Source organism: Plasmopara halstedii, assembly GCF_900000015.1.
Source record: "Plasmopara halstedii genome assembly, contig: Scaffold_3120, whole genome shotgun sequence".
NCBI lineage: Eukaryota > Oomycota > Peronosporomycetes > Peronosporales > Peronosporaceae > Plasmopara > Plasmopara halstedii.
The window spans coordinates 1739702-1762210 of record NW_020190023.1 but is presented as its reverse complement, the minus strand read 5'-3'; the positions used below and the strand labels follow the sequence as shown (position 1 = coordinate 1762210).

The window sequence follows — 22509 nt, the reverse complement described above, 5'->3', positions numbered from 1 at the left end:
GTCGATGTCACACTACTACACCTACGAGAATTTTAAGTAGACAATTACTGTTTGCAACGAATTGGCTGGAGCATACTATACGTTGGGGGGTGGCAAATGGCAAAGTATTATAACAAAACACTAAACGAATCATTACGTTTATTCTTGAAGTACACTTTCTAGCTTCGTCATTGGTCCCGGATTTAGAAGGAGAAAACTGGATTATACCCTCAGCTGCCTGAACAAGCAATTAGCTATTGTCGGCATTCAAATCAGGGCATTGCATCGATCTAGTGTCTGGATGGCATTCGTTGTCATACAGTAAAGAGGCAGTGTTCACGCGAGATTACTTGATTTGTACATCGGACCAGTTCTTAAAAATGAGATAACATTAGAAGAATCATATTTCGATTCTGTTCGAAATCGTTTACTATTATGTGTTTTGTGCGACAGATCGAAACCTTTGAAGCTTTTTATAAATTGCACAAATCGTAAGAGATGTCTTGTCTGACTATTTCAGCGATTGATTTTGCCAAAACGCGGCTAGGGTACATTCTATATCAGGTCAGCTACCATCCCATGACCGATTTTTCAATGTTCAACGCACAATTAAACCTTTCTTTAAATGATGAGTTTACCCATAGTAGAGGCGTGAAAAGAATACAAATATGACATTTCGTTAACAATGTACAGAAACAGAATCGTATATATTCTGGAAAAAAGTACCGTAAGATTAATGCTGCAATCATGGCAAGTTAAGCCAGATGCATTTATTGCGATACCGTTCTCACTAATAGCCCTGGATACAATACCGTCGTGGAGCCCATGACGTAAAAACACAATCGACTGGTGATCGTATATGTGACATTCAAACCTGAGATGAGGAATAATAATGAAGTCGTCTGAACGATTGTCGCGATCGATGACCAGCTCGATCTCTCTCACTGTGGTTAAAAGCAGCCAGTTCTTACGGCCCTCGCTTTGTAGATCGCCCACCAAAAGCGCTCCATTTCAATTGTCCATGACGATAAGCTTTTGAAAATATGTATATCTTCTTAATGACTCTGGTTAGATCAATGATATTTTCTCTTGTCGAACTTAGGTTCGAGAAGGTATACCAAACGACACAAAAACATGAGTGAAAGGTTACACAAGCTAGACCAGCTACTTTTGCCTCACGACAGACATCTGGACCGACCGCGGTGCTCATAGATACATGAGCTTGACGTTTTAGACGACAAAGATCTCAAGCCTCACAGCAATCTTCACGGCGTGATAATTTTTCCGAAAAGCAACACTGACGATCAAATTGGCGCGAAACTGGAAGAGCTTTTTGACGCTAGGAATTTTGTCAGGGACAAGTGTGCAGTGCTGAATCGTGACGGGAAGGGAAAGCTTTGAGCAGAATATATTGCTCACATATCATGCATCGCACATCCGATACAACTTGTCTCGTTGGTGCGCTTTCTTAGCTGGAGGTTCAGATAATGACAACAAGCAAGATGAAAATAAACAAAAAAACAGATATCCAGACTCCGCCTCACCGGCGCGCATATTTTAAAAAATTAACTTTATCTGTCGACGCTCAGTAGCATCAATAACTTGAGGTTGTCCTTTGTGAAGGCGTCGAGCGATTCCCCGTACTGTATTAGCCTCACGGCAGCAGCAAACAGTCCACATAAAGCCTTCACCCCAAACTGCGATCGTGAGGTACTTCCTTTGACGATACAGGTACCAATGCGTCTTCGATACTGATCTCTGAATGCCTCTACGCCAGACAGTTGTCCACACGAGCGGTTGCGCGTTCGTAAGTGGCGAAGACTTGCTACGGATCTTTGCCTCTTGTGATCAGACTACAGAGTGTCTTAATATTCATCGTTCATGCAAGCTTGCGGATAAACATGATACCAGTAAGACGAGAACCTACGACGCAGAAGTAACAAACGAATCATTTGAAACTATTTGCAACATGAAGGATGTATACCAAGCTTTCCTGGAGACGATTCAACGGGATGAATGCGATTCAATTTGGACCCCCCATCTGGATCCCAGACTAATCGACATGAGCTACTTATCCCAACAAGAACAGATACACACCCGCACCAGCACGTATAATATAATCGGTACGTTGGCGCGGAAATACGCGGTTCGAGCCATCACTAGAGCTTTTAATCGATTAATGAGTTCGTCAAACTGCCACCACGTCGGTCGTGAAATTCCCGGCGTCGATCAATTTCGCGGGAGCGCAAATACACTGGTTATCTGAACAGTCGTCATCCGCCCAAGGTGCCAGTTTTTGGCTCAACGTGCGGAAGCGCTTTTTGACGTAAAATCGGAGCATTACCCTAGTTCGATGGTGGCGAAGGCGCCTTCACATCCTCGGATTGAGGCGCGGTTTGCTCTGAGCTCGTCGTTAGCGCTATGTGGGATCGCAAATACTGAGACTCAGAGTCGCCTAAAGTTCGAAGAGAATATGGGTAAACCCACTTTCAGTCGGGGTTGACTCTATGGGTCACGTGTAGAAATGGTTGTAAATTCTGCATAGTTGTATATTCCTTAATTCTGTCATGTTAGAGTTGAAGCCACGTATCAGTTTAGGGAAGATTCAAGACTTATTGGCCATAAAAATATTTTGCTTGACCATTTCCTCCTCGTTCACGTACATCAATGGCTCGCTGGAAGTGGGCAACACGCGGTGAAGCGTGTCTACTGGTTTAAGCCTTTCTCAGTAAGTGCGTGTATACGAACGGGTAATCCCATTACGCCCACGCTGTCCGCGGTAGTACTCGCCTTATCCACGTCCTTTGTAACGGGGTTACACGTACCCTGGTAACAAGGGGTGTGTGTCACACGAGATGAGCATGGTGTGACTGCACCAAAAATAAGAATTCGGTACGTGCGCTGGGTAGCCAGTAATTATGCATGTATTTAGATTTTTTTCAGGAAAATCTATACATATAAAATTAGGCGGCTTTGCCGCAGATAAAACAAATAAGTACACTTTACATTTTAAACAGAAGAGATTATTAGCCTTGAGTTAAGGTTCTTACTACTCTTGGAGGTAGCGGATTGCGATCCGCTACACTCGTACTGGTTCTTGTGAAGAACGTAAGGTCGATGACCTAAATTACGCTTCCTCTAAGCGCAAAGCTACGGCAGCCCCGCTGTATCCTTGCTCCGGTCGATGTGATCAATGTATGATCGCTGGCAAAAGTGATTCTTGATTGTGCCGTTGTGCCGATCCGGTTGCTGTCTGATCCATCGACTTTCTTGTGAGCAAGGAGGAACCAATGTGTCGACGGATTGCTGGATCGTTTCTAGAGAGATATTGAAAGGTTGTGTTGACGCGTGCAAACAGCGCTTTTTCTCATTCCGGTCCGCCGAGAGACATCATGGCGGTGTTCAGCAACGGAATCAGAAATAACTGGTTTTCGTCAAATTTTCGCTCATCTTGGGGCTCTTACTCTGCTCAGATTTTGGCCGAGTGTTCTCTTGAATGTTTTAACATTTGAGCTGTCTTGAACTGCCGCTTCAAATAAGCGATGCAGCTCTTGCTTACTTGTGATATCCCGTTCAAGGCTATCTGCAAAAGCTCCGACTGCTCCTTGTTAGCGAGCGCTTCGTTCTGCGCGTCTCGAGGTCGAAATTTTGTTCATGAAGTGGCAATGTCGTTCCGGAAGTGCACACCTGGGTACCATGGTGACTTATTCGATCTCCGCTCACGTCAACTCATTTGAGTGTTCTCTGTTGGCATGAGGGCAAAGGAACGTATCACGATCGTAAAGAAGTGGTTACCAGTCTATGTGTTTATTTGCATGGTGACTACACTTTTGTAAACGCGGTTGAAGTTGTGCGATTCAGCCCGGGTCAACCTCCTAACCTTGGCACCTCTGCACGCAAGGCGCTCACAACACGAAGGTGTCAACTTGGATTGAAAGCATCCATTTAAAATTTGATTATAGCCGTAATTTTTCCTTTTCGTGTTGAAGAAGAAAGTTGGTGTCAATTGATCAGAAGCTGTCTTGCCTACGAATCCATCAGATAACTTTTTGGTTTGTTAAATCTCATGTTTTCTTAATGCTATTTAATTAGTCATATCTACGAAGTAATATTTGATCACAAATCTTGATTTTAGAATTCCCAATGAGCCGTCCGACTGCCGCTCGCAATTCTACCACGTCTTCTGGGGCAGAGATGGAAACACTTGTGCTGCGAGCAACGCCGTCAATTAAACGCTACAATATCGCACGTTTTGATGTGCCAAATCCTCCGCGCTTTAGCTCGTGTCCGCAGCCCGTCATGATGTATCGAGAACCAGAGCGCGTGGACGAAGAAGAGAAGGAAGACGATGCGCCGGTGGGCTTTGACCCAGCACTGCGTAAGCGTCGCAGGCGCCGTCGAAAAGATAATCGCACGGCCGGTTGGGTTATTGAGGACAGTGAGGGAAAAAACAAATTCCACGGCACGTTCGAGGGTGGCCAGTCGTCCACGTACATGCTGCTGGTCAAAAATCGTCACAATGACGAATTTAATGTTATGCCTGTTGAGCAGTGGTTTCGTTTCAAGAAGCCGTTAAATTATCGCACTCTTACGCTCGAGGAGGCCGAGGAAATGAACAATGAAAAGAAACGTGCCGTCGAGCGCTGGCTGATGAAGCACAAGCTCGCAGGGGAGGACAAAAACGACACGGGAGGGGATACTGTGAGTGCTCCTCGTGTCCGTACGGGCGCTTTGGCCTCATCATCATCAGCCTCTCTTAAAGCTAAAAGTGACGGTGATGACATCTTTGGAAGCACGTCGGAAGCGCGTCCTCGGCGTGTTGCGCGGCCTAAGACTCGTGCTGGCGAAGGAGCTACCGGCGAAGATGGAGGAGATTTTGATGAAAAATTCGATGACGATGAAAGCGATGCTGAGATCCATCATGACGAACCTCAAGGATTGGAGTCAGATTCGGATGAGGACGAGTTTGAAGTAGATCCGGAAGGAACAGGAAAGTTAACGGAAACAGGACAAGCTATGAAAGATTTGCTTAAGCGCGCACAGAGTGGAGAGATGCTGGAAGTCCAGAAGGAAAAGGAAGACGATGATGATGATGACGAGGAGGATGACAACTTCACTGCAAAGGATATGGATGTGATTAAGCGCGATTTAGGTGGAAACATCATACGTGATCGCTCTACTGCGGTTGGAGACAATGTTCCGATAGAAGTCAAGTCTGGAGCTGGAGGTGTAGAAGGCAATGCTGTAGACGTGAATGGAAAGGGAAAGGCTATAACAGCAACTGGTAATAGTGTCACTGGAAAGCGCAAGGAAGATGATAGTCGTTCAAAAGAAGATACACCCACAAAAGCTGCTAAAACAACGGCTGCGTCGTCACAGAAATTAACGGAAGCTGGTGTGCAGCAAGAGCTGATTCGATATGGTGGACGCATGCGAACACGTGACCTGCTTCGCAAATTGAAAAAACTAATTATTACCGACAACGATAAAGCGTTGCTCAAGGACATTTTACGTACGATTTGCGATGTCGAAGTAGACGCGATCGATGGTCGTCTACTGGTTTTAAAGTCTCAATTCCGTTAGATTTGCACCGTAATCTATTTTGACGCTGTCAGATTAGTATCCATTTCTATTTTTGGGATCTTTTATTTCTATTTGACGTCACTTTATCATTAGGCGAGCAGTATCTAAAACAAGTAAATCATCGATAAATTAGTATGTTTGATAGTGCTATTATCTGGAGTGATTGTTCTCGGCAGCTTTAGGAAAGCCAAACTAACTTGGAAAAAGTCGAAAGAAGGGAAACATGGCTAGTCGCGTGAAGTTGTCATGGCAAGAAGCTCTGGGTGAAGAAGCTACAATTCAATTACAAGCCCACGCCCAAGCCCAGGCCCAAGGTCAAGGTCAAGCCCAAGCCCAAGCCCAAGCCCAAGCCCAAGCACAGGCCCAAGGTCAAGGTCAAGCCCAAGCCCAAGCCCAAGCTCAAGTTCAGGAGCCTAAAATTAAGAGTAAAAAGAAAGGCAAAGGCAAGAATAAAAGCAAAACTGAGACTTTAGTCTCCGTGACAGAGCTTAAAAGCACCAAGTCTAAGCCTAAACGCAAGAAGCGACATCCAAATGATGTTAGGACGGAACAGGATATGGATGCGATCGTAGGGCATGATGAGAGCTCGGAGGGAAAGCTGGACGAGGAGATAGATACATTTGGTGGTGCAGGCTTTGTATTGGTGGATCCAGAGAGCGAATTGGAGATTGTGTCTACGGATGAAGGTTTCGCTAGCGTTCGGATTGGAACGTCACCACGCAAAATTAAGAAACAAGAGCTGAAGATGGAAACTTCGAAACAGACGAAGAAGGCAGCGCGAAAAGCGAGGCAAGCGCAGAAGCTATTAGAGACAGTTGACGTGAAGAATTCTGGAGTGGAAGTGATAATAGTGGAAAAGGAGGAAATCAAGAAGAAATCTAGGAGCGAAAAGCAAGCGAATGTGAGTGTGTCTGCTGTCATTGTGCATGAAACGGGGAAGCCCAAACAAAGCAAGAAAAAGAAACACATCGATGACCAAGCGAGCAGTAAGACTCAGGATAGCGCTCGTGATTCTTCAAAGAATAAAAACAGCAAGAAGAATGCAAGGAAGAAAAAACAAACGGTTGATGTAGAAAATAAAGAAGTTTTGGCCTCATCAAAAAGGTCGGAGCAAGGCTCTTCGAAGTCAGCCAAAAAGAAGAATCGTAGCAGTGATCAGGCGTTTGCTTACTTAGATTACTTGGACCATGATGTGGTTCTTCGAGAATTATCGACAGGCGATCTCTTGCAAGGCAAACTTCGCGTAAACGCGATGTACCGCATGGATGGATACATCACAATTGATGGGCTGGCGATGGATGTGTTAGTTGTGGGCATGCAGGATCGTAATCGTGCACTCGACGGTGATCTAGTCGCGATTCGATTGCATCCAGCATCTCAATGGAAAAAAATGAATGGTGATGGCGATCAAAAAGCGACAATGACTTTCAATTCGAAGCTAGTTGTTACGAATGGTGCGGTGGATGAGACTGCGTTGCACGCTCTGTGGCTACCTGACGTGGAGACTAAAGCAGACTTTTTCAAGCGCACTGCTGAAGAAGCTTGTACCCACGTGTTTAAGCAGCGTATGGAGCTCCGGAACGAGTGCATAAAACGTTCTGGTCGCCGACCGACAGCGTCTGTTGTGTGTATACTTGCGCAAGGCAATTCTAATGGGTTTGTTGGTTCTCTAGAGCCCGCCACCAAGGTGAAAAACATGAAGTCACCGCTTTCAAGTAGTGACAACTACGCGTACTTTAATTCGGATGATCAGCGACTACCCAGACGCATACGTATTCCAAGACTACAGCTCCCGGACGAATTTATAAGTCGACCAGTGTTGTATTCCAAAACGATGCTGTGCATATGCCGAGTGACGGCGTGGTCAACTGAACAGCAAAGCCCCATGGGTGAGTTTGTCAAGACGGTTGGTGAGTATAAAGGCATTGAAACTGGTATCTCAGCAATATTATCCAAGCATGGCCTGCATGCGCACACACTTGATTTTAGCAGCGCCATTTTGAAAGAGCTTGACGAGAAGTACGGCACGAATGGCGAAAAGTGGGAAATTCCTACAAAAGAGCTTCTTAATAGACGAGATTTCCGCGATGTTCAAATTTTCAGCATCGATCCGTACAATGCTCGAGATTTGGATGACGCGCTGCACATTCGTGCACTTGACGAGTCTCGGACGAAATTTGAGATCGGCGTGCACATTGCAGACGTGACACACTTTGTCGAGCACAAATCATTGCTAGACGAAGAAGCTCGATCTCGAGCAACCAGTGTATACCTCGCTAATCGAGTACTGCCGATGCTACCCCGCATTCTTTGTGAAAAGTTGTGCTCACTGCAGCCGCAAGTCGATCGTCTTGCGTTTTCCGTCGTGTGGCAGATGAATGTAGACGGCACCCTTTCTAGCTGTGCCAAACCGTGGTTTGGCAAGTCAGTTATTCGTTCATGCTGTAAGCTTGACTATGGCTCCGCTCAGAAGATGCTTGATGGCATCATATGTAGTGAACATTTGGACGAGTGGGAAGAGGACCGACGACCAATTTCTGGTGCAAATTCTCATATTACTTGTGCGACTGTCATACAGAGTGTTAAGGACTTGTGGAGCATTGGAGCTAACCGCCGAGCATTGCGGTTTGAAACAGGTGCCGTATGTTTAAACGATGTAAAACTTGTGTTTTCGCTGGATGCGAAGGGTAACCCGACTCGATTTATGCCTTATGAGCTTAAGGACAGCAATCGACTTGTAGAAGAGTATATGCTTTTAGCAAATTATCTCGTTGCACAGCAATTACTCCGTGCTCACGGTCCTCTCGCTTTCTTACGTCATCACCCTCCTCCAGTCCCTCGGGCAATGGAACAAGCATTGGACAATTTGAACAAGAGTAATATTATGCTGGATGGAAGCTCTTCAAAACAGTTGACAGATTCCCTGGAACGAGTTCGAAACGACCACGGTGAAACATTATTTGTCATCGCGCAAGCATTGATCATCAAACCCATGAAGCCTGCTGAATACATGGTCGCTGGGAATGGTGCATCTGCGGATTCATGGCGTCATTATGCTCTAAATATTCCGTACTACACCCACTTTACATCGCCAATTCGTCGGTATGCCGATATTGTGGTTCACCGCTTGCTTCAGGAGAGTCTATTGAGCTCGCCAGCTCTTGATGCAGAGAATTTAAAGCCTAGGATGGTAGATCTCACTTCTGTCGCGCAAAATTGCAACGAGAAGAAAATGACGTCTAAGCATGCCGAGACAGAGTGCGATAAAGTTTTTCTGTGTGCATACGTACAGCACCATGGCGATATTGAAGTGACTGGTGTTGTCTTAAGTATGGGACAGAAAAGTTTTACGGTATACATTCTTGAACTTGGACTCGAGCAGCGACTCTCTCTTCAAGAATTAAATTTAAAGGCATCGTGGAATGTGAAAACCTCCCAGCTTTCAATTAAGCTGCCAGCACCACAGAAGAATACGAAAATTTTGTACGTTGCAGATCAAACTTTGGCTTTAAAACCGAAGAAAACTGTGGACATGGAGTCGCTTTCGCTGTCAATTATGATGCGCCTTCGAATGCGCATGTCGACTACGAAAAAGATGCCACTTGCTTTGAAATTTACTGTCATTGGAGAGAAGAAGTAAAGAAAAAAAAACATTTATGTATGCGTATAGAAACTTTCAGTGTTTGGCTTTTTACTATTAGAAATTATAAAAATTGAATTTTTAGCCAGTAATCAAAATGAATATCTTAACTACTGCGGATCTAAGTGACGACGGCGTGCCACTACTACGCACTGGCGTCGATGATGAGGAATTTCTTTTGGCTAGTTTTGAAAATGTGGAAATTTATGCATTTATTAGTGACATAAATCATGTTGGCGATGAAACACAGCCGATGGCACCCAGCGGGTTGGTTGGTACACTGTTCGTAACCACAAGTCGCGTGATCTGGTTGGGTGATGCAATGAAGACACATGTAGGTTACGCATGGGAGATGAACACAATTACGCTTCATGCTATAAGTAGAGATCCATTGGCTTTTCCAAAACCATGTTTGTATTGCCAAATTAGTATCGAAGACGTTTTGTCAGAAGTGCGCTTTGTGCCGACCGACGACAATATATGTGCGTAATTAGCTATTTGCTCACTTACGATCATACACGATACTAAATGATGTGACTCTTTCTTATATGTGCAGTGCAAGAATTGTTTAAGGCTTTCAGCAAGTCGGCCGAAATGAATCCGGATGACGATGAAGATGACGATGATGGATGGATCTGCAATGAAGATGAGGTGGTGGATGGTGCTCGAGCAGCTCAATTGGCTGCGAATTTTGACTCAATGCTTCAAGTATCCCCAGAACTGGAGAATAGTGCAATGGAAATAGGACAATTTGATGATGCAGATGAGGATAGTCTGCTTTAATAGGAACGAGCAGTCATGCTAATGTTAGGAATCATGAGTAGGTTGCTCTTCGTGCAATTGTATTCTTTTTGTTTATTCCTTTAAAGTGCCACTACAGTGTGAAAATAGTCCACTCGCATGCTTAGATTTTGTGGATCATGTTTTCCTTGTTGACTAAGTGACACGTCGTCTCCACTAAACGTAGCAGCTGAGAAATATCCGCTGTCAACATCATAGAAAATGAAAATATAATCACCATCAACAAGTACAAAATCAGTGTTGACTTTGATTGGCATACCTGACCAATTCGACAAATGCTCTTCTGGTGATAGAGGTCTAAGAAAGGATACAAGCTTGGCCGGACGATCGATCTTAGCATAAATAGACCCGTCGCTCACCAAAGTTGATATACTTCTCTCCGTCAACTAGCATAAACAAGATACCTCGTCACTTTCATGTTTTCAAAACCCAAAAAGCATCCAAACCTACGTCTTCCGACAGTCCAATCATGTTAGCCAAGTGAGGCAGGCGAATTCGCTCGTAGTGCTCGGCTACCACTCGAATATTGTGTTCAACTATACGCGTATGAAGTGTTTTCCACCATTCGGCACCACGTTCTACATCATTAAAAATCGGATGACTTTTAAGCACACCGTCTTGCTCCATTGGATACGCGATGATTTCTCGCGTGGTAAATACTTTGAGCACGGCCGCAAAATCTGGCACCTTCTCAGTCCGCTTCTCTTTAGCCAACGTGTGTAATAAATCGTTTTGAAGATTCGAATAGGCCGATAACACGACAAAAATAGTAGCATGTTCTAAAGCTTTTTTCCACATGTCTTCGTTCTCCTTCACTATGTCCGTATTGTAGATCGCCATCCAATGGCGACATAGCTCCAACGTATTGTTCTCGTGCGTGTCATACTCGATCATCAGATGATAGAACTTGAGTTTGCAGTCCTGAAAGTCCTTCTCTTCTAACGTACGACGTAAGATCTTCTTTGCCAAGATGTTGGCACGTACATAATCCTTCTTGGCCAGTGTAAGCCGCACCTGTTCCAAGATATACTCGGTCTTTTCTAGTTTTGTCATGGCACCGAACGTCTCAACGTGCACTTCCTGCAGAATAGTGGCGGCCTCGTCGATCTCGCCTCGATCCTCCTTCATGCGTGACAGCATCTGAGTAAGCGTAGCACGCTCTTTTTCCAAAAAGATCTTGCCCTCGGCAACAGTACGTAGCGCATTGATGAGTTCCATTTTGACAGCGTCAGACGGTGTCTCAGCTAACAATTCCATGGCACGCTGTACCACGACAGTAATAGCAGATGATTTTTGCGCACGACGCTTAGTCAGCAGTGCAACATGATCTTTGAGCATTTCCCAGCGCTTGTGCTGTGCACAAAGAGTCAAGATGGAGTCCACTACTGTCTTAAGCGTCGCGACGTCGTTGGCCAGCCGTGCTTGCTTCTCAAGCACTAACAACATCTCACATCCGCGCTCGACATCGCCACTCGCTGCTACGGCTTGAGCCTCGGGTAGCACGCGCTGGTATTCCGGACCTAGATCTGCTTTCTTGCCAATCTCTTCCGTGCTGGACATTGTTGAATTTTGGATCCTCCCCTTGGGATAATTAGTGTAAGAAATTATTCGTTAGATTTTTACAAAGATTACAAACAAGGCACATTAGACTAAGTATCCTAAATAACTTTTTAGTAATTATTGAATATATATCAGAAGATATGGTCCATATCTAAAGTCAGCATTGTGACAGTTGCGAAGGGGGACCAATACTATTAATTGTCTGTCATGATGTATACGGCGGCATGCGTGGGTCACTAACCGCTGACGAGGCTGTCTTTGACGAAGGAAGAATTACACATTTTCTGTTGATTCTGCCTTCAACGCTGACAATCTTGGCGGAGCATTCGATGACCTTGGGATCGCATTTGACGAGTAAACGACAACAAAATAATGATGCAAACGGGTTGCCGTGCTTTTTGAATGAAGAAAGCTTTGACACAAAGATATTCAAAAACCATACAGAGATCGGGATCAGAGCGTCAAGGTAGTCACCAAGATTAATTCGCTCTGCTTTCTTAAGCGTATGCTTTTTGGATCAATTCAACCAAACATAAAGGTTTTCTCATAATATATAGTCTCTACTTTCACATGTACTTCAAGTACCTCTCAGACGCCTCTTTTTTACGGCTACGTATTCTTCATAAAAACGAGACCATATCCCGTCTGCTCTGTGAAGTTAAGCAGCCTCAAGCTCGGGTACTACGGGTGGGTGATCACCGGACTAATGGTCACTTACGACACCACCAAAGTTTTTCGTTAATTTTAGATAGTATTGTATTTGATACAAATGTGCCGCAAAAACTACTGTTCGTAACATCATAAACCATATTGTAGGTTTTCTTACTTTGGAACACCGCGCGAAAGTGACAGGTTCACAATTAAATGCTGCGCTTGGGTTATCATTCTTCCAACTGTTAGGTACCAAGCGAGCATATTTGCATCGGAATTCCAGATTAAAATAGTTAACTCAACGAACCTAGAAAAATGACGCGGTCTGAACAACCGACGCGCCGGTACAACTTAACTGTTAGGAATGCCTAAGTGTTATTCGATGAGAGCGGTCGCAGAGTCTCACTAATTTCTGACTTGACGCCCCCACCTTCACCTTACGACACATTCCCAGCCTTTTCCCAAGGAGTGGACACTCACCGACCCAGCCTCCTCCTGCACGAAATAGTTCATCACCGATGGATATTTTTTCAGACTCCCAACCTTAGATCTTTAGCAATTTTTCCAGCGAGCTGGGTCTGGCTTAGGGTACCCAATTTCACCAGCTACAAAGCAGGAATATCTTTGACTTTTGCCCAAATCACGTCGTAACAATGAATTTGGAACTATCTGAAGTTCCTTGCCGCGCTGATACGGAAGCCCTCGCACTCCTCTGCATTCGATCCTGTCGCTAACACCCGAGAAGGCTTCGAGCGTGAAAAAGCCGCACCGAAAGCACAATTTCTCAGCCTACTGGTCATCACACTTCAGGATACGGAGTAGCAGCGGTTTGAAAAACCCGTATCCTCCATCAGAGATAAACTTCTACTTGAAGCTCGCGAGATTGACAATGAATATCAAACTAAGTTTATGCGCTACGTGAGTAAAAGTCGCCGTGACACTTGCCTTTAGACTTTGAAAGACAGCTTCAGCGATGCGGAAATTTGTGTGGAGTGCGATCTAATGGTTGACTCTGCGATGGACCAAACACGACGAGGCGTCGAGGCGTCTGCCGGTCCCTTTTATCAATTTCTCGCTCATCTCCATGCAACAGCCGTAACAGCTACCGACCAAGTTTTGAGCCTAGATTAATGACTCCCGCCACTTAATAAATAAAGCGGGCTGCAACAGGCAACACTACTTTTCCTTTAAGGAGATAGAGACCGAAGTTGCGCCAGGTCGTGAGCGCCAATGATTCCTAAAATCTTGTGCCAAACTTAGAGCTGAATCTCCCGCAATTCTCCCTTCCACTTCACCAAGTGCTGATAATAGCCTTGATCGATATCTCAGCTCACCAGAGGTTCCACGTGACGTAGGCCACAGCAACAAACTTTGCCTAGTACTTTTTACAAGAGAAACTTCGGATTTCAGAGTCCGCATTACCAAACGCACAGTGGTAAGGTTTGTGCGCTCCTACCACAATTTGGTGGCTTCTTATTACGGTGTAGCCACATCACTCTGTGTTTACACTTACTTTTGTAATCCACACCAGTGTACAGTCGCACAATCTTGTGCGATCCACACTTACATACCAGGGTACGTGTAACCCTGTTACTCCACATATATTAAGAATTGATTCTGTCTTGGCAAGAGTAAAAAATGTATGCAATTTTCCATTCCTCTATATATTATTAGCATTCTATGCTATCGGCTGCACGGCTAATAGCACTAGCTCTTTTTATTCGAAGCTCTATAGTCATAATAACTACCGATATTTATGTATATTCACGAAGTCACTAACTGCCAGGAGAATTTCGTAGTATGATTAAAAGCAGCTGTATCAAAAGCTTAAGGTGTACGCATACAAATTTACAGTATTTTCCCTGTTGCAAGTACAGTACGAAACCCATTATATCATCCACTGCTTACATAAAGACCGTACTGGACTTACTCTTACATTGTTTCGCGAGATACTGCGCAAAAGAACCTCTCCTTGAGCAACCACTGCGCCCAGATCTTCACCCCACTCGCGAGACTGTATTATACCTGCTTTTTCGAAGCTGTCTGCAATGGATTTAACAGATTGAATGGCTCAGTGAGCACCCGCCAAAAGCGCTATCTTCACGAAGTACGACAGTCAAAATATCGACAGATGATTTCCAACAAGAACAGACTCAGTAATAGCTACTAAAGAACTACGCTATCATCCGGCGATACATGGCTTAGCCCATAACCAAGAATGCGGCACCTCTGCGTCCAACCTCCCCGTTGCCTTTTTCAAAGGTAGGAAATATTTCAACACACCACCGTGAGGCCTACTATGATTTCCAGCTCATTACCAACAAACTGAGCTTGGCTCAAGAAGTTCAGTTTACTTTACTACAAGTGCAATATCCTCGTCGACTTTTGCCTTAATCACGTCGTGATTACGGTTTCAAACCGCCAAAGTCACTTTTCATGCTGGTGTGGAGCTCCTTTAGGTCTATGCTTGCAGGCCTTTTTTCACACTAGAGCAAAACAATTGCGAGAAAGTTGCGCCACTAGCGCTTTCACAAGTCACTAGTTATCGCACCCCAGGAGTACCGTCCGCGTTTATAGCAGCAGGTACTGAGAAAATCCGTTCCTTTGATGAGGGGTGTACCAAGAAGCTGGCGGAAGTATACTAAGTGTATGGCTCAGTTCGGACGCTTTGTAAGGAAACTCGCCGTATCACCCGTTTTAGGAATGAACAAGCTAGCTCCCACTATCCATACGTCCGCCTTGAGCGGCTTTTCATAGGGCTTGTGGTTTAGCAGTACCGGTGGAGGTCAATCCCACCACACGTGAGCTCTCTCGGTTGTGGCGGCACGTGGGCTCACTCATCGAGCCAGAGAGGAGCCAATCTCGGATTTGCTCTCCCAACTTTGTTATCTTACTGACAACCTTTGAGCAACCCAGCGGTGGCTGAGACGCTTTGCTATCTACAAGCAAGGCCATCACGATCGGCTGGCTCGTAAGATCGAACTTGTGATATGCTTTTGTAAGACATAGATATAGATACTGTTAGAGTTGACATCCACTCCGTTATAACTCAATTTCTTCTTAGCTACGACCGTATCCGATCTAGCGTGGTTGTATCTTGGTCTTATGCACACAGACACGGTTTGTTTAGGTAAGCTGATTTCATTCCATAATGTTTTTGCGTACCACGTCTTCGTGTGTGTCCTTTCATCGGTTTTGTTTTCATCTGCCTTCGTGATCAACCATATCATCGCGTACCCTGCGCATGACGCACGATCACTAGATAGATCAGTGATGTGGCTTCGACGTGTAGCCGGGTCGATATAGCAAGTCTAATTTGATCGACAACCCCTCCAATGTAGGATCAAAGCCACTTTGTGGCGGCGTCAAAGAGACCCGGGGTTGACGAAGTCAATATTTATAGAGCGTAGATCTAGTAAAGACATGAACAGCGTTTCCCAATGCAGAATCAACGACTGGGAGCAAATTCCGCTGTCGTTCCGCGCAGAGTTTTCGAAGCATGACGTCGACCAAGTTATTACCGCATCCTGTCACTTTCATAACACACAAATGTTTGTATTCGGATAGATGGAAAAGCGCATTCTCCACTGCATCAATTTAAAACATTTAGAACTTAATGGAACTAAATACTCAGCCAAACCTTGCCATTCTTTGTAAGCGAAATGTGACGACGTCGTTGTGCAACGATGCTCGATCTGTTTTGATCATAAATGGCTTGGAGCTACGCGAGTGTATTTGACAAGGGCATTCTTCACTGCAGGTATATGTTAATCATAAACTGGATGATTCATTTCTGCCGCTTTAAGCTGGCAAAAATAAAAACGCGACTACGCATAAATCCCCATTTGGCATTTGCTTCCAGTAAATGCAATCTACTGCAAAGAATGAAACGTCGCAGATAACATTGACACACTAATTTGAATTTGAAAAAAGGCCAAAATCAGGGCAATTATCAGGTCTTCTGTTCTTACCATAATTGTTGCCTTCTCCGCCGCATCCAAATACCATCGCAAGGATCATGGGCAAGTGATCGTGCCCATGTACCTTGCGATGGTACTTTATAAAGTTCTTTTGAGACAAAGTTATAGCTCAATCGACCTTATCCTTCATCGTTGCGGGATCAGAACACGGGCTCCGGCTCCCAATAAAATACCGAAAAAAACAATTTTTGTCGGTGCCAAAGACTTCCTAGTCTATGTAAGCGAAATAGTTTGTTGAAGCACATGCACTTAAGCCCAGCTGGCAATGGAGCCACACCCGACTTCCGTGCTCTGCTCGTCTATGCGCAAATAAATTATCAAAATATGTATTTGCAAAGCCGCTACGTGGCGTGACTAGCTGCCTTTCAAGACGGCTGAACATTGCTGTTTCAATTAGATGTGTCTATCGCCGTCCACTCCAATAATATCTCGCCCCAGCTACTCACCACAGTGAGAGGACATCGCCGTCTCTCACCAGCAGGTGATTCCAACTATCAACTAGAACAATAGCACTGAACCCAGGCTAGACTACTATTCTGTTCGGCAGCATATCCTTTGAGAAATCGGCTCTTGAATCTGGATTTTGATCTTTGTAGCAGTTAATCACTGGCCGTTAACTTTTCCGATAAAAGATTGCGCCGAAAGGAAAGATGTACTCTTTCTTGCCAGTATCGACTTATGATTTGCATGAAGAAAGCGTCGTCGACGCCAAATTTTTCCTGTGGTGAGGACCATTGCCGTGCGCGCGCAATACTTGGTTCCGGGTATCGATTTTACGTCCCAGTCGACTTTCCAGGAGTAACACACGTGGTGTGCCTCTTTTCATTACGTCGTAAGGTTCCTATACAAAGAACAGACGATCTTAAAAAAATTAGAGGGAAGCTGTCCATCTTTTTCTCTCAGCGCTCTGTGAATCCGTCAATAACAAATTTAGTCAAAGCAAGCGACAAGCTCAACTCACTCCCCAGTACCAACTGTGATTTCGTTGTCTTCAAATTCCGAGCAAATACTCCTCAGGATGATTTCTTCAGTTTTGTATGAGCTTTCGCCGGAGATAGAGAAGGTCACATAATCACGTGAGTCCATCACATGCTAGTGCAGACTCTGCAATACTGCCGCATCGTGACTAGGCCATCGCAATTTCAAGACTTGGTCATTATACTAGTCGCCCAATATAAACTTCATCGGTTTTGGCACGGAAGACTGCGACACTCAGTCGCTTTCCTCTTCTTTCATCAAAGCACAGAAGACATTAACTCACAGCTAGTCTCTCTCATTTCGGAAGGGATACAATCTGGGAAGAGGGACATAAAGTTGTTCTTCTCCATCCTGTCCAAAAACCGCGACTCACTGCCACTTATGCCTCCCGAGCTGTACTTCAAGCACTTAGAAATATTTTCTAGACAATTTGGACAATTTCATATCTTGCACGAAAAGTTTCCTTGCTCCGTGCCCGCGCCAACGGCTTTTCTGCTCCTCGATGGTGGCTATTTTCGGGAGATACGTTGCTGCGCGACGCTCCTGAATCTATTAAGACTTTCCACGGCTTCAAAACTCCCGGAGCAATGATATCAACAACAAGCAATGGTGGACATTTTTCCTCTTAGAGATTCTAGGAATGGTTCTCATTGTCCACAATCGTCAATAGATAAAATAGAATTTAGTGCTTTGACAGTAGACCGTTCCTGAGCCTGTTACCTCTTGACGACGTTGTTTGTAAAGAGCTCGTCAGACGACCTTGCCGAAAAGCTCAACCTTCACAAGGCTCCACCACAATCAAAGAAGGCACTCACCGCGCTATATTTTGTGCTACCATAGATGAAAGTCTCGGCTGCTAAAATATCTTTTTCCTTATATTTATCATGACCGACATCCATCGCCTCTGGTGCGCTCACAGAGGTTCCTCTCCATTACCCTTTTCCTGTAGGTGGTGGTGCGAGCCGCACCCGTTCGTAGACCCAACATGATGGATGGTATCTCTTGCCGTGTCCCGACAAACGCCATTCTCCAGTGTGGTGATAAGAGTTCTTAACGCGTGGAGTTTCTTCACCAGTTCCTGCTCCCTTAACCTTAACAAGAATTTCGGATGTAACCGGACGCATGACTGAAAAAGTGGCCATACCCTGCCTATCCAGAGGAGATGTCTAGATCTCGAACACCTAGATGGTCAACATCAGCGGCCAAATGGTGGGCGGCATCTTTTCTTCAGCCGGCGCCCGATCAGGGTGCTTCTGGAGGTGTCTCGTCAGCGCATTCTTAACGGTAGTGAACGTCTCCTGGCGAGCAGTTATTGCAGTTGGCATCTGGTGCGCCAGCTCCATGTTCTCACTGGAACCATCGATAACAATAAGCTTGCCAAGCTTGTATAGTTGTCTCGGGTACAGGTACTCGAAAATTCTCATATTACATCGTCAAGTAACTTCACGACTCGTTCGCAAAATTATTTACATGTAACACAAAGTGCAACGAGGTCAACTTGCAATTTGCGCAGAGAAGCTTTAACTCTACGAGTCTGCATTAAACAAACACACAGTGGTATGGTGGGAACCGAGAACTTTTAACGAACTAATCCAAAAGTTCTATTTAGACACACTTCCTTTAAATTATTTTCTCTTAATTTGAAGAAATATAATATGTGCAGGTCGTCAGCATAATAAATACCGATATTTCGCAAAGTTTTTGACTGTGTTTTAAATAATTCGTTTGAACTATTATGTGAAAAAGTAGATACCCTAAACTGCGGCCCTATTAATATGGGTGTATGTGATTGAAGTAATGCGTTAATCTCTTCATTACACTACGTGGCAAACGGGCAACAATGCCTGCGGGATATTCGAAACGTCGAGAGCGCGTCAATGTTGTGTGGAAGCCCGTGCATGCGATAGGAGTGTTGATACTAGTATTAACCTTTGTGGATACGTCGACGGTTGTACGTGTCGTGCGCGTGTTGCTCTTCCTGTATTTTGTTGTGTCGAGTCTGGACTTGGGACTTACTCGCTACCATTTGTGGAAGTTTGAGCCCACAACTCCTACTCTTAAACGGTACGCGCTGGTAACTGGTGCATCCTCGGGACTTGGCAGAGAAATGAGCTACATGCTGTCAGAGAAAAAGTATTCACTCGTGCTGGCTGCACGTACTGAGAAGGTTCTACAGCGAATGCGTGCGGAGATAGAAATGGTGAATCATCCAGCTGAAGTGCTTATCTGTCCTTGTGACTTGTCGAAAACTGAAGGTATTACCAAGCTTATCGATTTTGTCAAGGACAAGAAATTAGTTATCGATATTCTTGTCAACAACGCCGGAGCTTGTCAGATCAAAGACTTTGCAGAGCTGGAAGAGAAGGATATCGACGACATGATGATGCTTGGCATGCATGCGCTGGTTAAAGTGACTCGTGCGATTGTACCGCAAATGATAGAACGCAAGATTGGGCGCGTGTTGAACATCAGCTCCACTTCCGGAGCTTGTGCGCTACCGACGGCAGCGTTATACGGTAGTAGCAAAGCTTTTGTCACTAATTTCAGTCAAGCTTTGAGCTATGAGCTGCGTTCGACGGGTGTGACGGTCACGTGTATGTGTCCTGGACCGATCGATACCAATTTTGGCAAGTCGGCAGATATGGAAAAGGCGATGATTTTTACGCTACCAGGGATCGCAGCGGATGCTAAAAGTTCGGCCAAAGTGGCATTGGATGCTATGTTTAATGGCGAAGTACTTGTCTTCGACACGTCATTTGCTTACTTATCTGCTACGTTGGTACAGTGCATTCTACCGGGTCGCCTTGCAACATTTATCTGCGGTGCTTTGATGAAAGAGCGTAGGGACATTGGGCGAATGCTCAAGAGATAAACAAAATACGAGCAGTTTAAGCTGAGAAGTAAGGTTTTCATGCTTTTAAAAAACGCGAGACTTCATTATTTACAGATCCTTTTATGTTTTTGACTGTGATTCCATCTGGGCAAGAGCAAGAGTTTTTACTGTGTCGATCACTTGAAGCAATGGAATATTTTGCTTTATAGCAATCGACTTACAATGCTCAAACTCCGGATGTACATTCACTGCCTCGTTGCCCAGAAATGCCACTTTAACGTCTACAGAGCTACCGAAAGCGGAAACTTGCACGAACTTGCGCGAGAGAGAAACGCGATCCATGGTATTGCTATGATAGTAATTTACATTGGAAAGCATGAGCCGATATACAAGGACTAGACAATTACAATACGAAAAGTGACGAATACCGGCGAACTCCAAGAGTTGACGTCTCACGGAAGAGCGTCTCTAAAATTTCTTGCTCGTGTTCCGGATAACACAAAATACTGAATCAAAACAAGATTCAATTGTAAGACTCATAAGACCATCATCACGGAGATAAAAGACACCTGCTATTCATACCTGAGACAAACTCCAGGCCGGTTTTTCTTCATTTGAATGGGCTGTTTCCATACATCAAGCGCGTGTTTGTCCGACAACAGTCGCTCCGAAACGTAGCCAATTATCTGTGGGTTCAAATCATCCAAGTTGGTCTCAAGAATTACGATTTTTTCCATCGAAAAGGAACAAGAGCTATCCAAAGCTATTGCAGACCTCAAGGCAGGGTTAACATAGCTCTTTTCAATTGCCATTGGATCAATCTTTCTTCCAATAGCAACACGAACAATGTTAGCATGTTCAGGAAATTCTTTTGTTCCGGCACCGACTCCAGTATGTGTAGGAATGAACGGAGGTGGCTCGCCGAAAGTCGAAGCCAATGCCTTCACGAGACTGATTCCTGTCGGCGTCACAAGTTCCCCTCTGGCTCTGACGTGGAGCAATTCAACGTCGTGTTTAATACTTTAGATTGACAATCAACGTAAGCAACAACTTACCCTTTAGGTGCAGGACACACAGGAATGCCAATCATTAGGCGAAGCGTGGCGGGTGGAGGAACAGGCAGGACTCCGTGCATGCACTTGACTGTTCCAGATGAAAAGGGGAGAAACGATGCGTGTACTTCACGAACACCAAGTAGATCTAGCGCCAATACGGAGCCAATAGTGTCTATAATGCTGTCAATCGCCCCCACTTCGTGAAAATGAATCTCTTTTAACGATGTGCCGTGCGTGTGCGCTTCTGCCTGAGCCAATAGTGTAAATACTGCAACACTTCTTTCCTTCACCCAGTCAGACAGCTCGCTGTGTGAGATTAGCGCCTTGATGTCATCTAGATTACGCATAGGCTCTATATGGTCATGTTGAAAAGTGTCCTCATGTTCATGTTCATGTTCATGTTCATGTTCATGTTCATGTTCATGTTCATGTTCATGTTCATGTCCATGTTCGTGATCGTGTGAATGGTCATGAATTAATTTGACTGGAGCAGCTACATCCTCACTGTTAACGGAAGTGTACGTAACATCAACATGTCCATGATTGTGCCCCCGGCTGTGGCTATGATGATGGTGCAAAGCTTCGCCCAGCGTTGGAGCCCCCGCTTCTTTGTGATGATAAATTGAGTCTACATTCGCTTTGACACCGGCAATTCTGCCAGGCCCTTTCCAAACTCTGCTAGCACTAAGCCCCCATTCGCCCTTTATCCCGTGTAATGACTCAAGTCCGCGTTTGATCTCTTCCACAGGCGCGCCCTACGATATAAAAATTAGTACGAAATCGCGAACACAAAGGCAAAGATCGGTCCTACAGCGTCGATTAGCGCACCCAAGAGCATGTCGCCTGCGATACCCGCGGAGCAATCGATGAAGGCAATGATGGGACCACTCATGACTAAGGCTAACTTCTTGTGTCGTATACAAAAACTGCATTTTAGGTGTTATCTAAATTGCTCGCTTAGCAAGCTACAGAGCTAGTTAGTTACCTTTTACCAGTAAGCGCACTTATATGTCAATATTAAGACTTAAGCCACGGCAATCTGAGGAGGTCTGTCAGCGATGCAGCGCCAAGTACGCCGCTTTCTTGGCACTGCAGCTAATGTAAAGGATTACGCAATAAAAATACTTGGAAGCAGACATGTCATTTATTTACAAATCATTACTTCCGATGAGCACAGCGATCACAAGACTTCACTAATTTTTTCGAAACATAACGCGTTTTTAATCAAGACAAGAAGATTGATTTTATGTCGAAGGCCCATGCGCTCATTAAGCAAGTTCTACCTCACAAATTATTCATCACCTCAATCAGTCGAAGATCTATTTACTTCATTTCGCAATGCACTTTGTCAAAAATAGTAATATTAATAATGATATAGCCAAGTTTAAGATTGAAAATAGAGAGAATAAAAAAAATGCCCCAATTTTTGCCATAAAAAAATATCCCAAT

General features: G+C 44.7%; 9 protein-coding genes across 9 annotated transcripts; 5 read left to right on the top strand and 4 right to left on the bottom strand.

Annotated features, from left to right (window-relative positions):
- Nucleotides 1–1113: 1113 nt before the first annotated feature.
- Nucleotides 1114–1380, top strand: PHALS_07912 (uncharacterized protein; the record flags this gene model as incomplete). The annotated part of the gene is made up of 2 exons (XM_024721460.1): nucleotides 1114–1181; nucleotides 1239–1380. The coding sequence occupies 2 exons, from the start codon at nucleotides 1114–1116 to the stop codon at nucleotides 1378–1380; spliced, it is 210 nt and encodes a 69-aa protein (XP_024586556.1).
- Nucleotides 1381–4122: 2742 nt separating this feature from the next.
- On the top strand, nucleotides 4123–5562 carry PHALS_07911 (transcription initiation factor iif subunit alpha-like; the record flags this gene model as incomplete). The annotated part of the gene is made up of 1 exon (XM_024721459.1): nucleotides 4123–5562. The coding sequence occupies one exon, from the start codon at nucleotides 4123–4125 to the stop codon at nucleotides 5560–5562; it is 1440 nt and encodes a 479-aa protein (XP_024586555.1).
- A 223-nt stretch (nucleotides 5563–5785) lies between these two features.
- Nucleotides 5786–9202, top strand: PHALS_07910 (dis3-like exonuclease 2; the record flags this gene model as incomplete). The annotated part of the gene is made up of 1 exon (XM_024721458.1): nucleotides 5786–9202. The coding sequence occupies one exon, from the start codon at nucleotides 5786–5788 to the stop codon at nucleotides 9200–9202; it is 3417 nt and encodes a 1138-aa protein (XP_024586554.1).
- Nucleotides 9203–9299: 97 nt separating this feature from the next.
- Nucleotides 9300–9985, top strand: PHALS_07909 (chloride conductance regulatory protein icln-like; the record flags this gene model as incomplete). The annotated part of the gene is made up of 2 exons (XM_024721456.1): nucleotides 9300–9684; nucleotides 9759–9985. 2 exons carry the CDS (start codon nucleotides 9300–9302, stop codon nucleotides 9983–9985), a joined length of 612 nt encoding a protein of 203 aa, XP_024586553.1.
- A 121-nt stretch (nucleotides 9986–10106) lies between these two features.
- Nucleotides 10107–11563, bottom strand: PHALS_07908 (26s proteasome non-atpase regulatory subunit; the record flags this gene model as incomplete). The annotated part of the gene is made up of 3 exons (XM_024721455.1): nucleotides 10107–10186; nucleotides 10263–10389; nucleotides 10454–11563. 3 exons carry the CDS (start codon nucleotides 11561–11563, stop codon nucleotides 10107–10109), a joined length of 1317 nt encoding a protein of 438 aa, XP_024586552.1.
- Nucleotides 11564–19012: 7449 nt separating this feature from the next.
- On the top strand, nucleotides 19013–20044 carry PHALS_07907 (hypothetical protein PHYSODRAFT_263748; the record flags this gene model as incomplete). Its single annotated transcript, XM_024721454.1, has 1 exon — nucleotides 19013–20044. The coding sequence occupies one exon, from the start codon at nucleotides 19013–19015 to the stop codon at nucleotides 20042–20044; it is 1032 nt and encodes a 343-aa protein (XP_024586551.1).
- Nucleotides 20045–20081: 37 nt separating this feature from the next.
- On the bottom strand, nucleotides 20082–20619 carry PHALS_07906 (Uncharacterised protein family UPF0272; the record flags this gene model as incomplete). Its single annotated transcript, XM_024721453.1, has 4 exons — nucleotides 20082–20149; nucleotides 20227–20354; nucleotides 20434–20511; nucleotides 20588–20619. 4 exons carry the CDS (start codon nucleotides 20617–20619, stop codon nucleotides 20082–20084), a joined length of 306 nt encoding a protein of 101 aa, XP_024586550.1.
- Nucleotides 20620–20687: 68 nt separating this feature from the next.
- On the bottom strand, nucleotides 20688–21407 carry PHALS_07905 (Uncharacterised protein family UPF0272; the record flags this gene model as incomplete). Its single annotated transcript, XM_024721452.1, has 3 exons — nucleotides 20688–20691; nucleotides 20780–20992; nucleotides 21061–21407. The coding sequence occupies 3 exons, from the start codon at nucleotides 21405–21407 to the stop codon at nucleotides 20688–20690; spliced, it is 564 nt and encodes a 187-aa protein (XP_024586549.1).
- A 146-nt stretch (nucleotides 21408–21553) lies between these two features.
- PHALS_07904 (Uncharacterised protein family UPF0272) lies at nucleotides 21554–21952 on the bottom strand (the record flags this gene model as incomplete). The annotated part of the gene is made up of 3 exons (XM_024721451.1): nucleotides 21554–21688; nucleotides 21735–21815; nucleotides 21872–21952. 3 exons carry the CDS (start codon nucleotides 21950–21952, stop codon nucleotides 21554–21556), a joined length of 297 nt encoding a protein of 98 aa, XP_024586548.1.
- Between the last annotated feature and the right edge of the window lie 557 nt (nucleotides 21953–22509).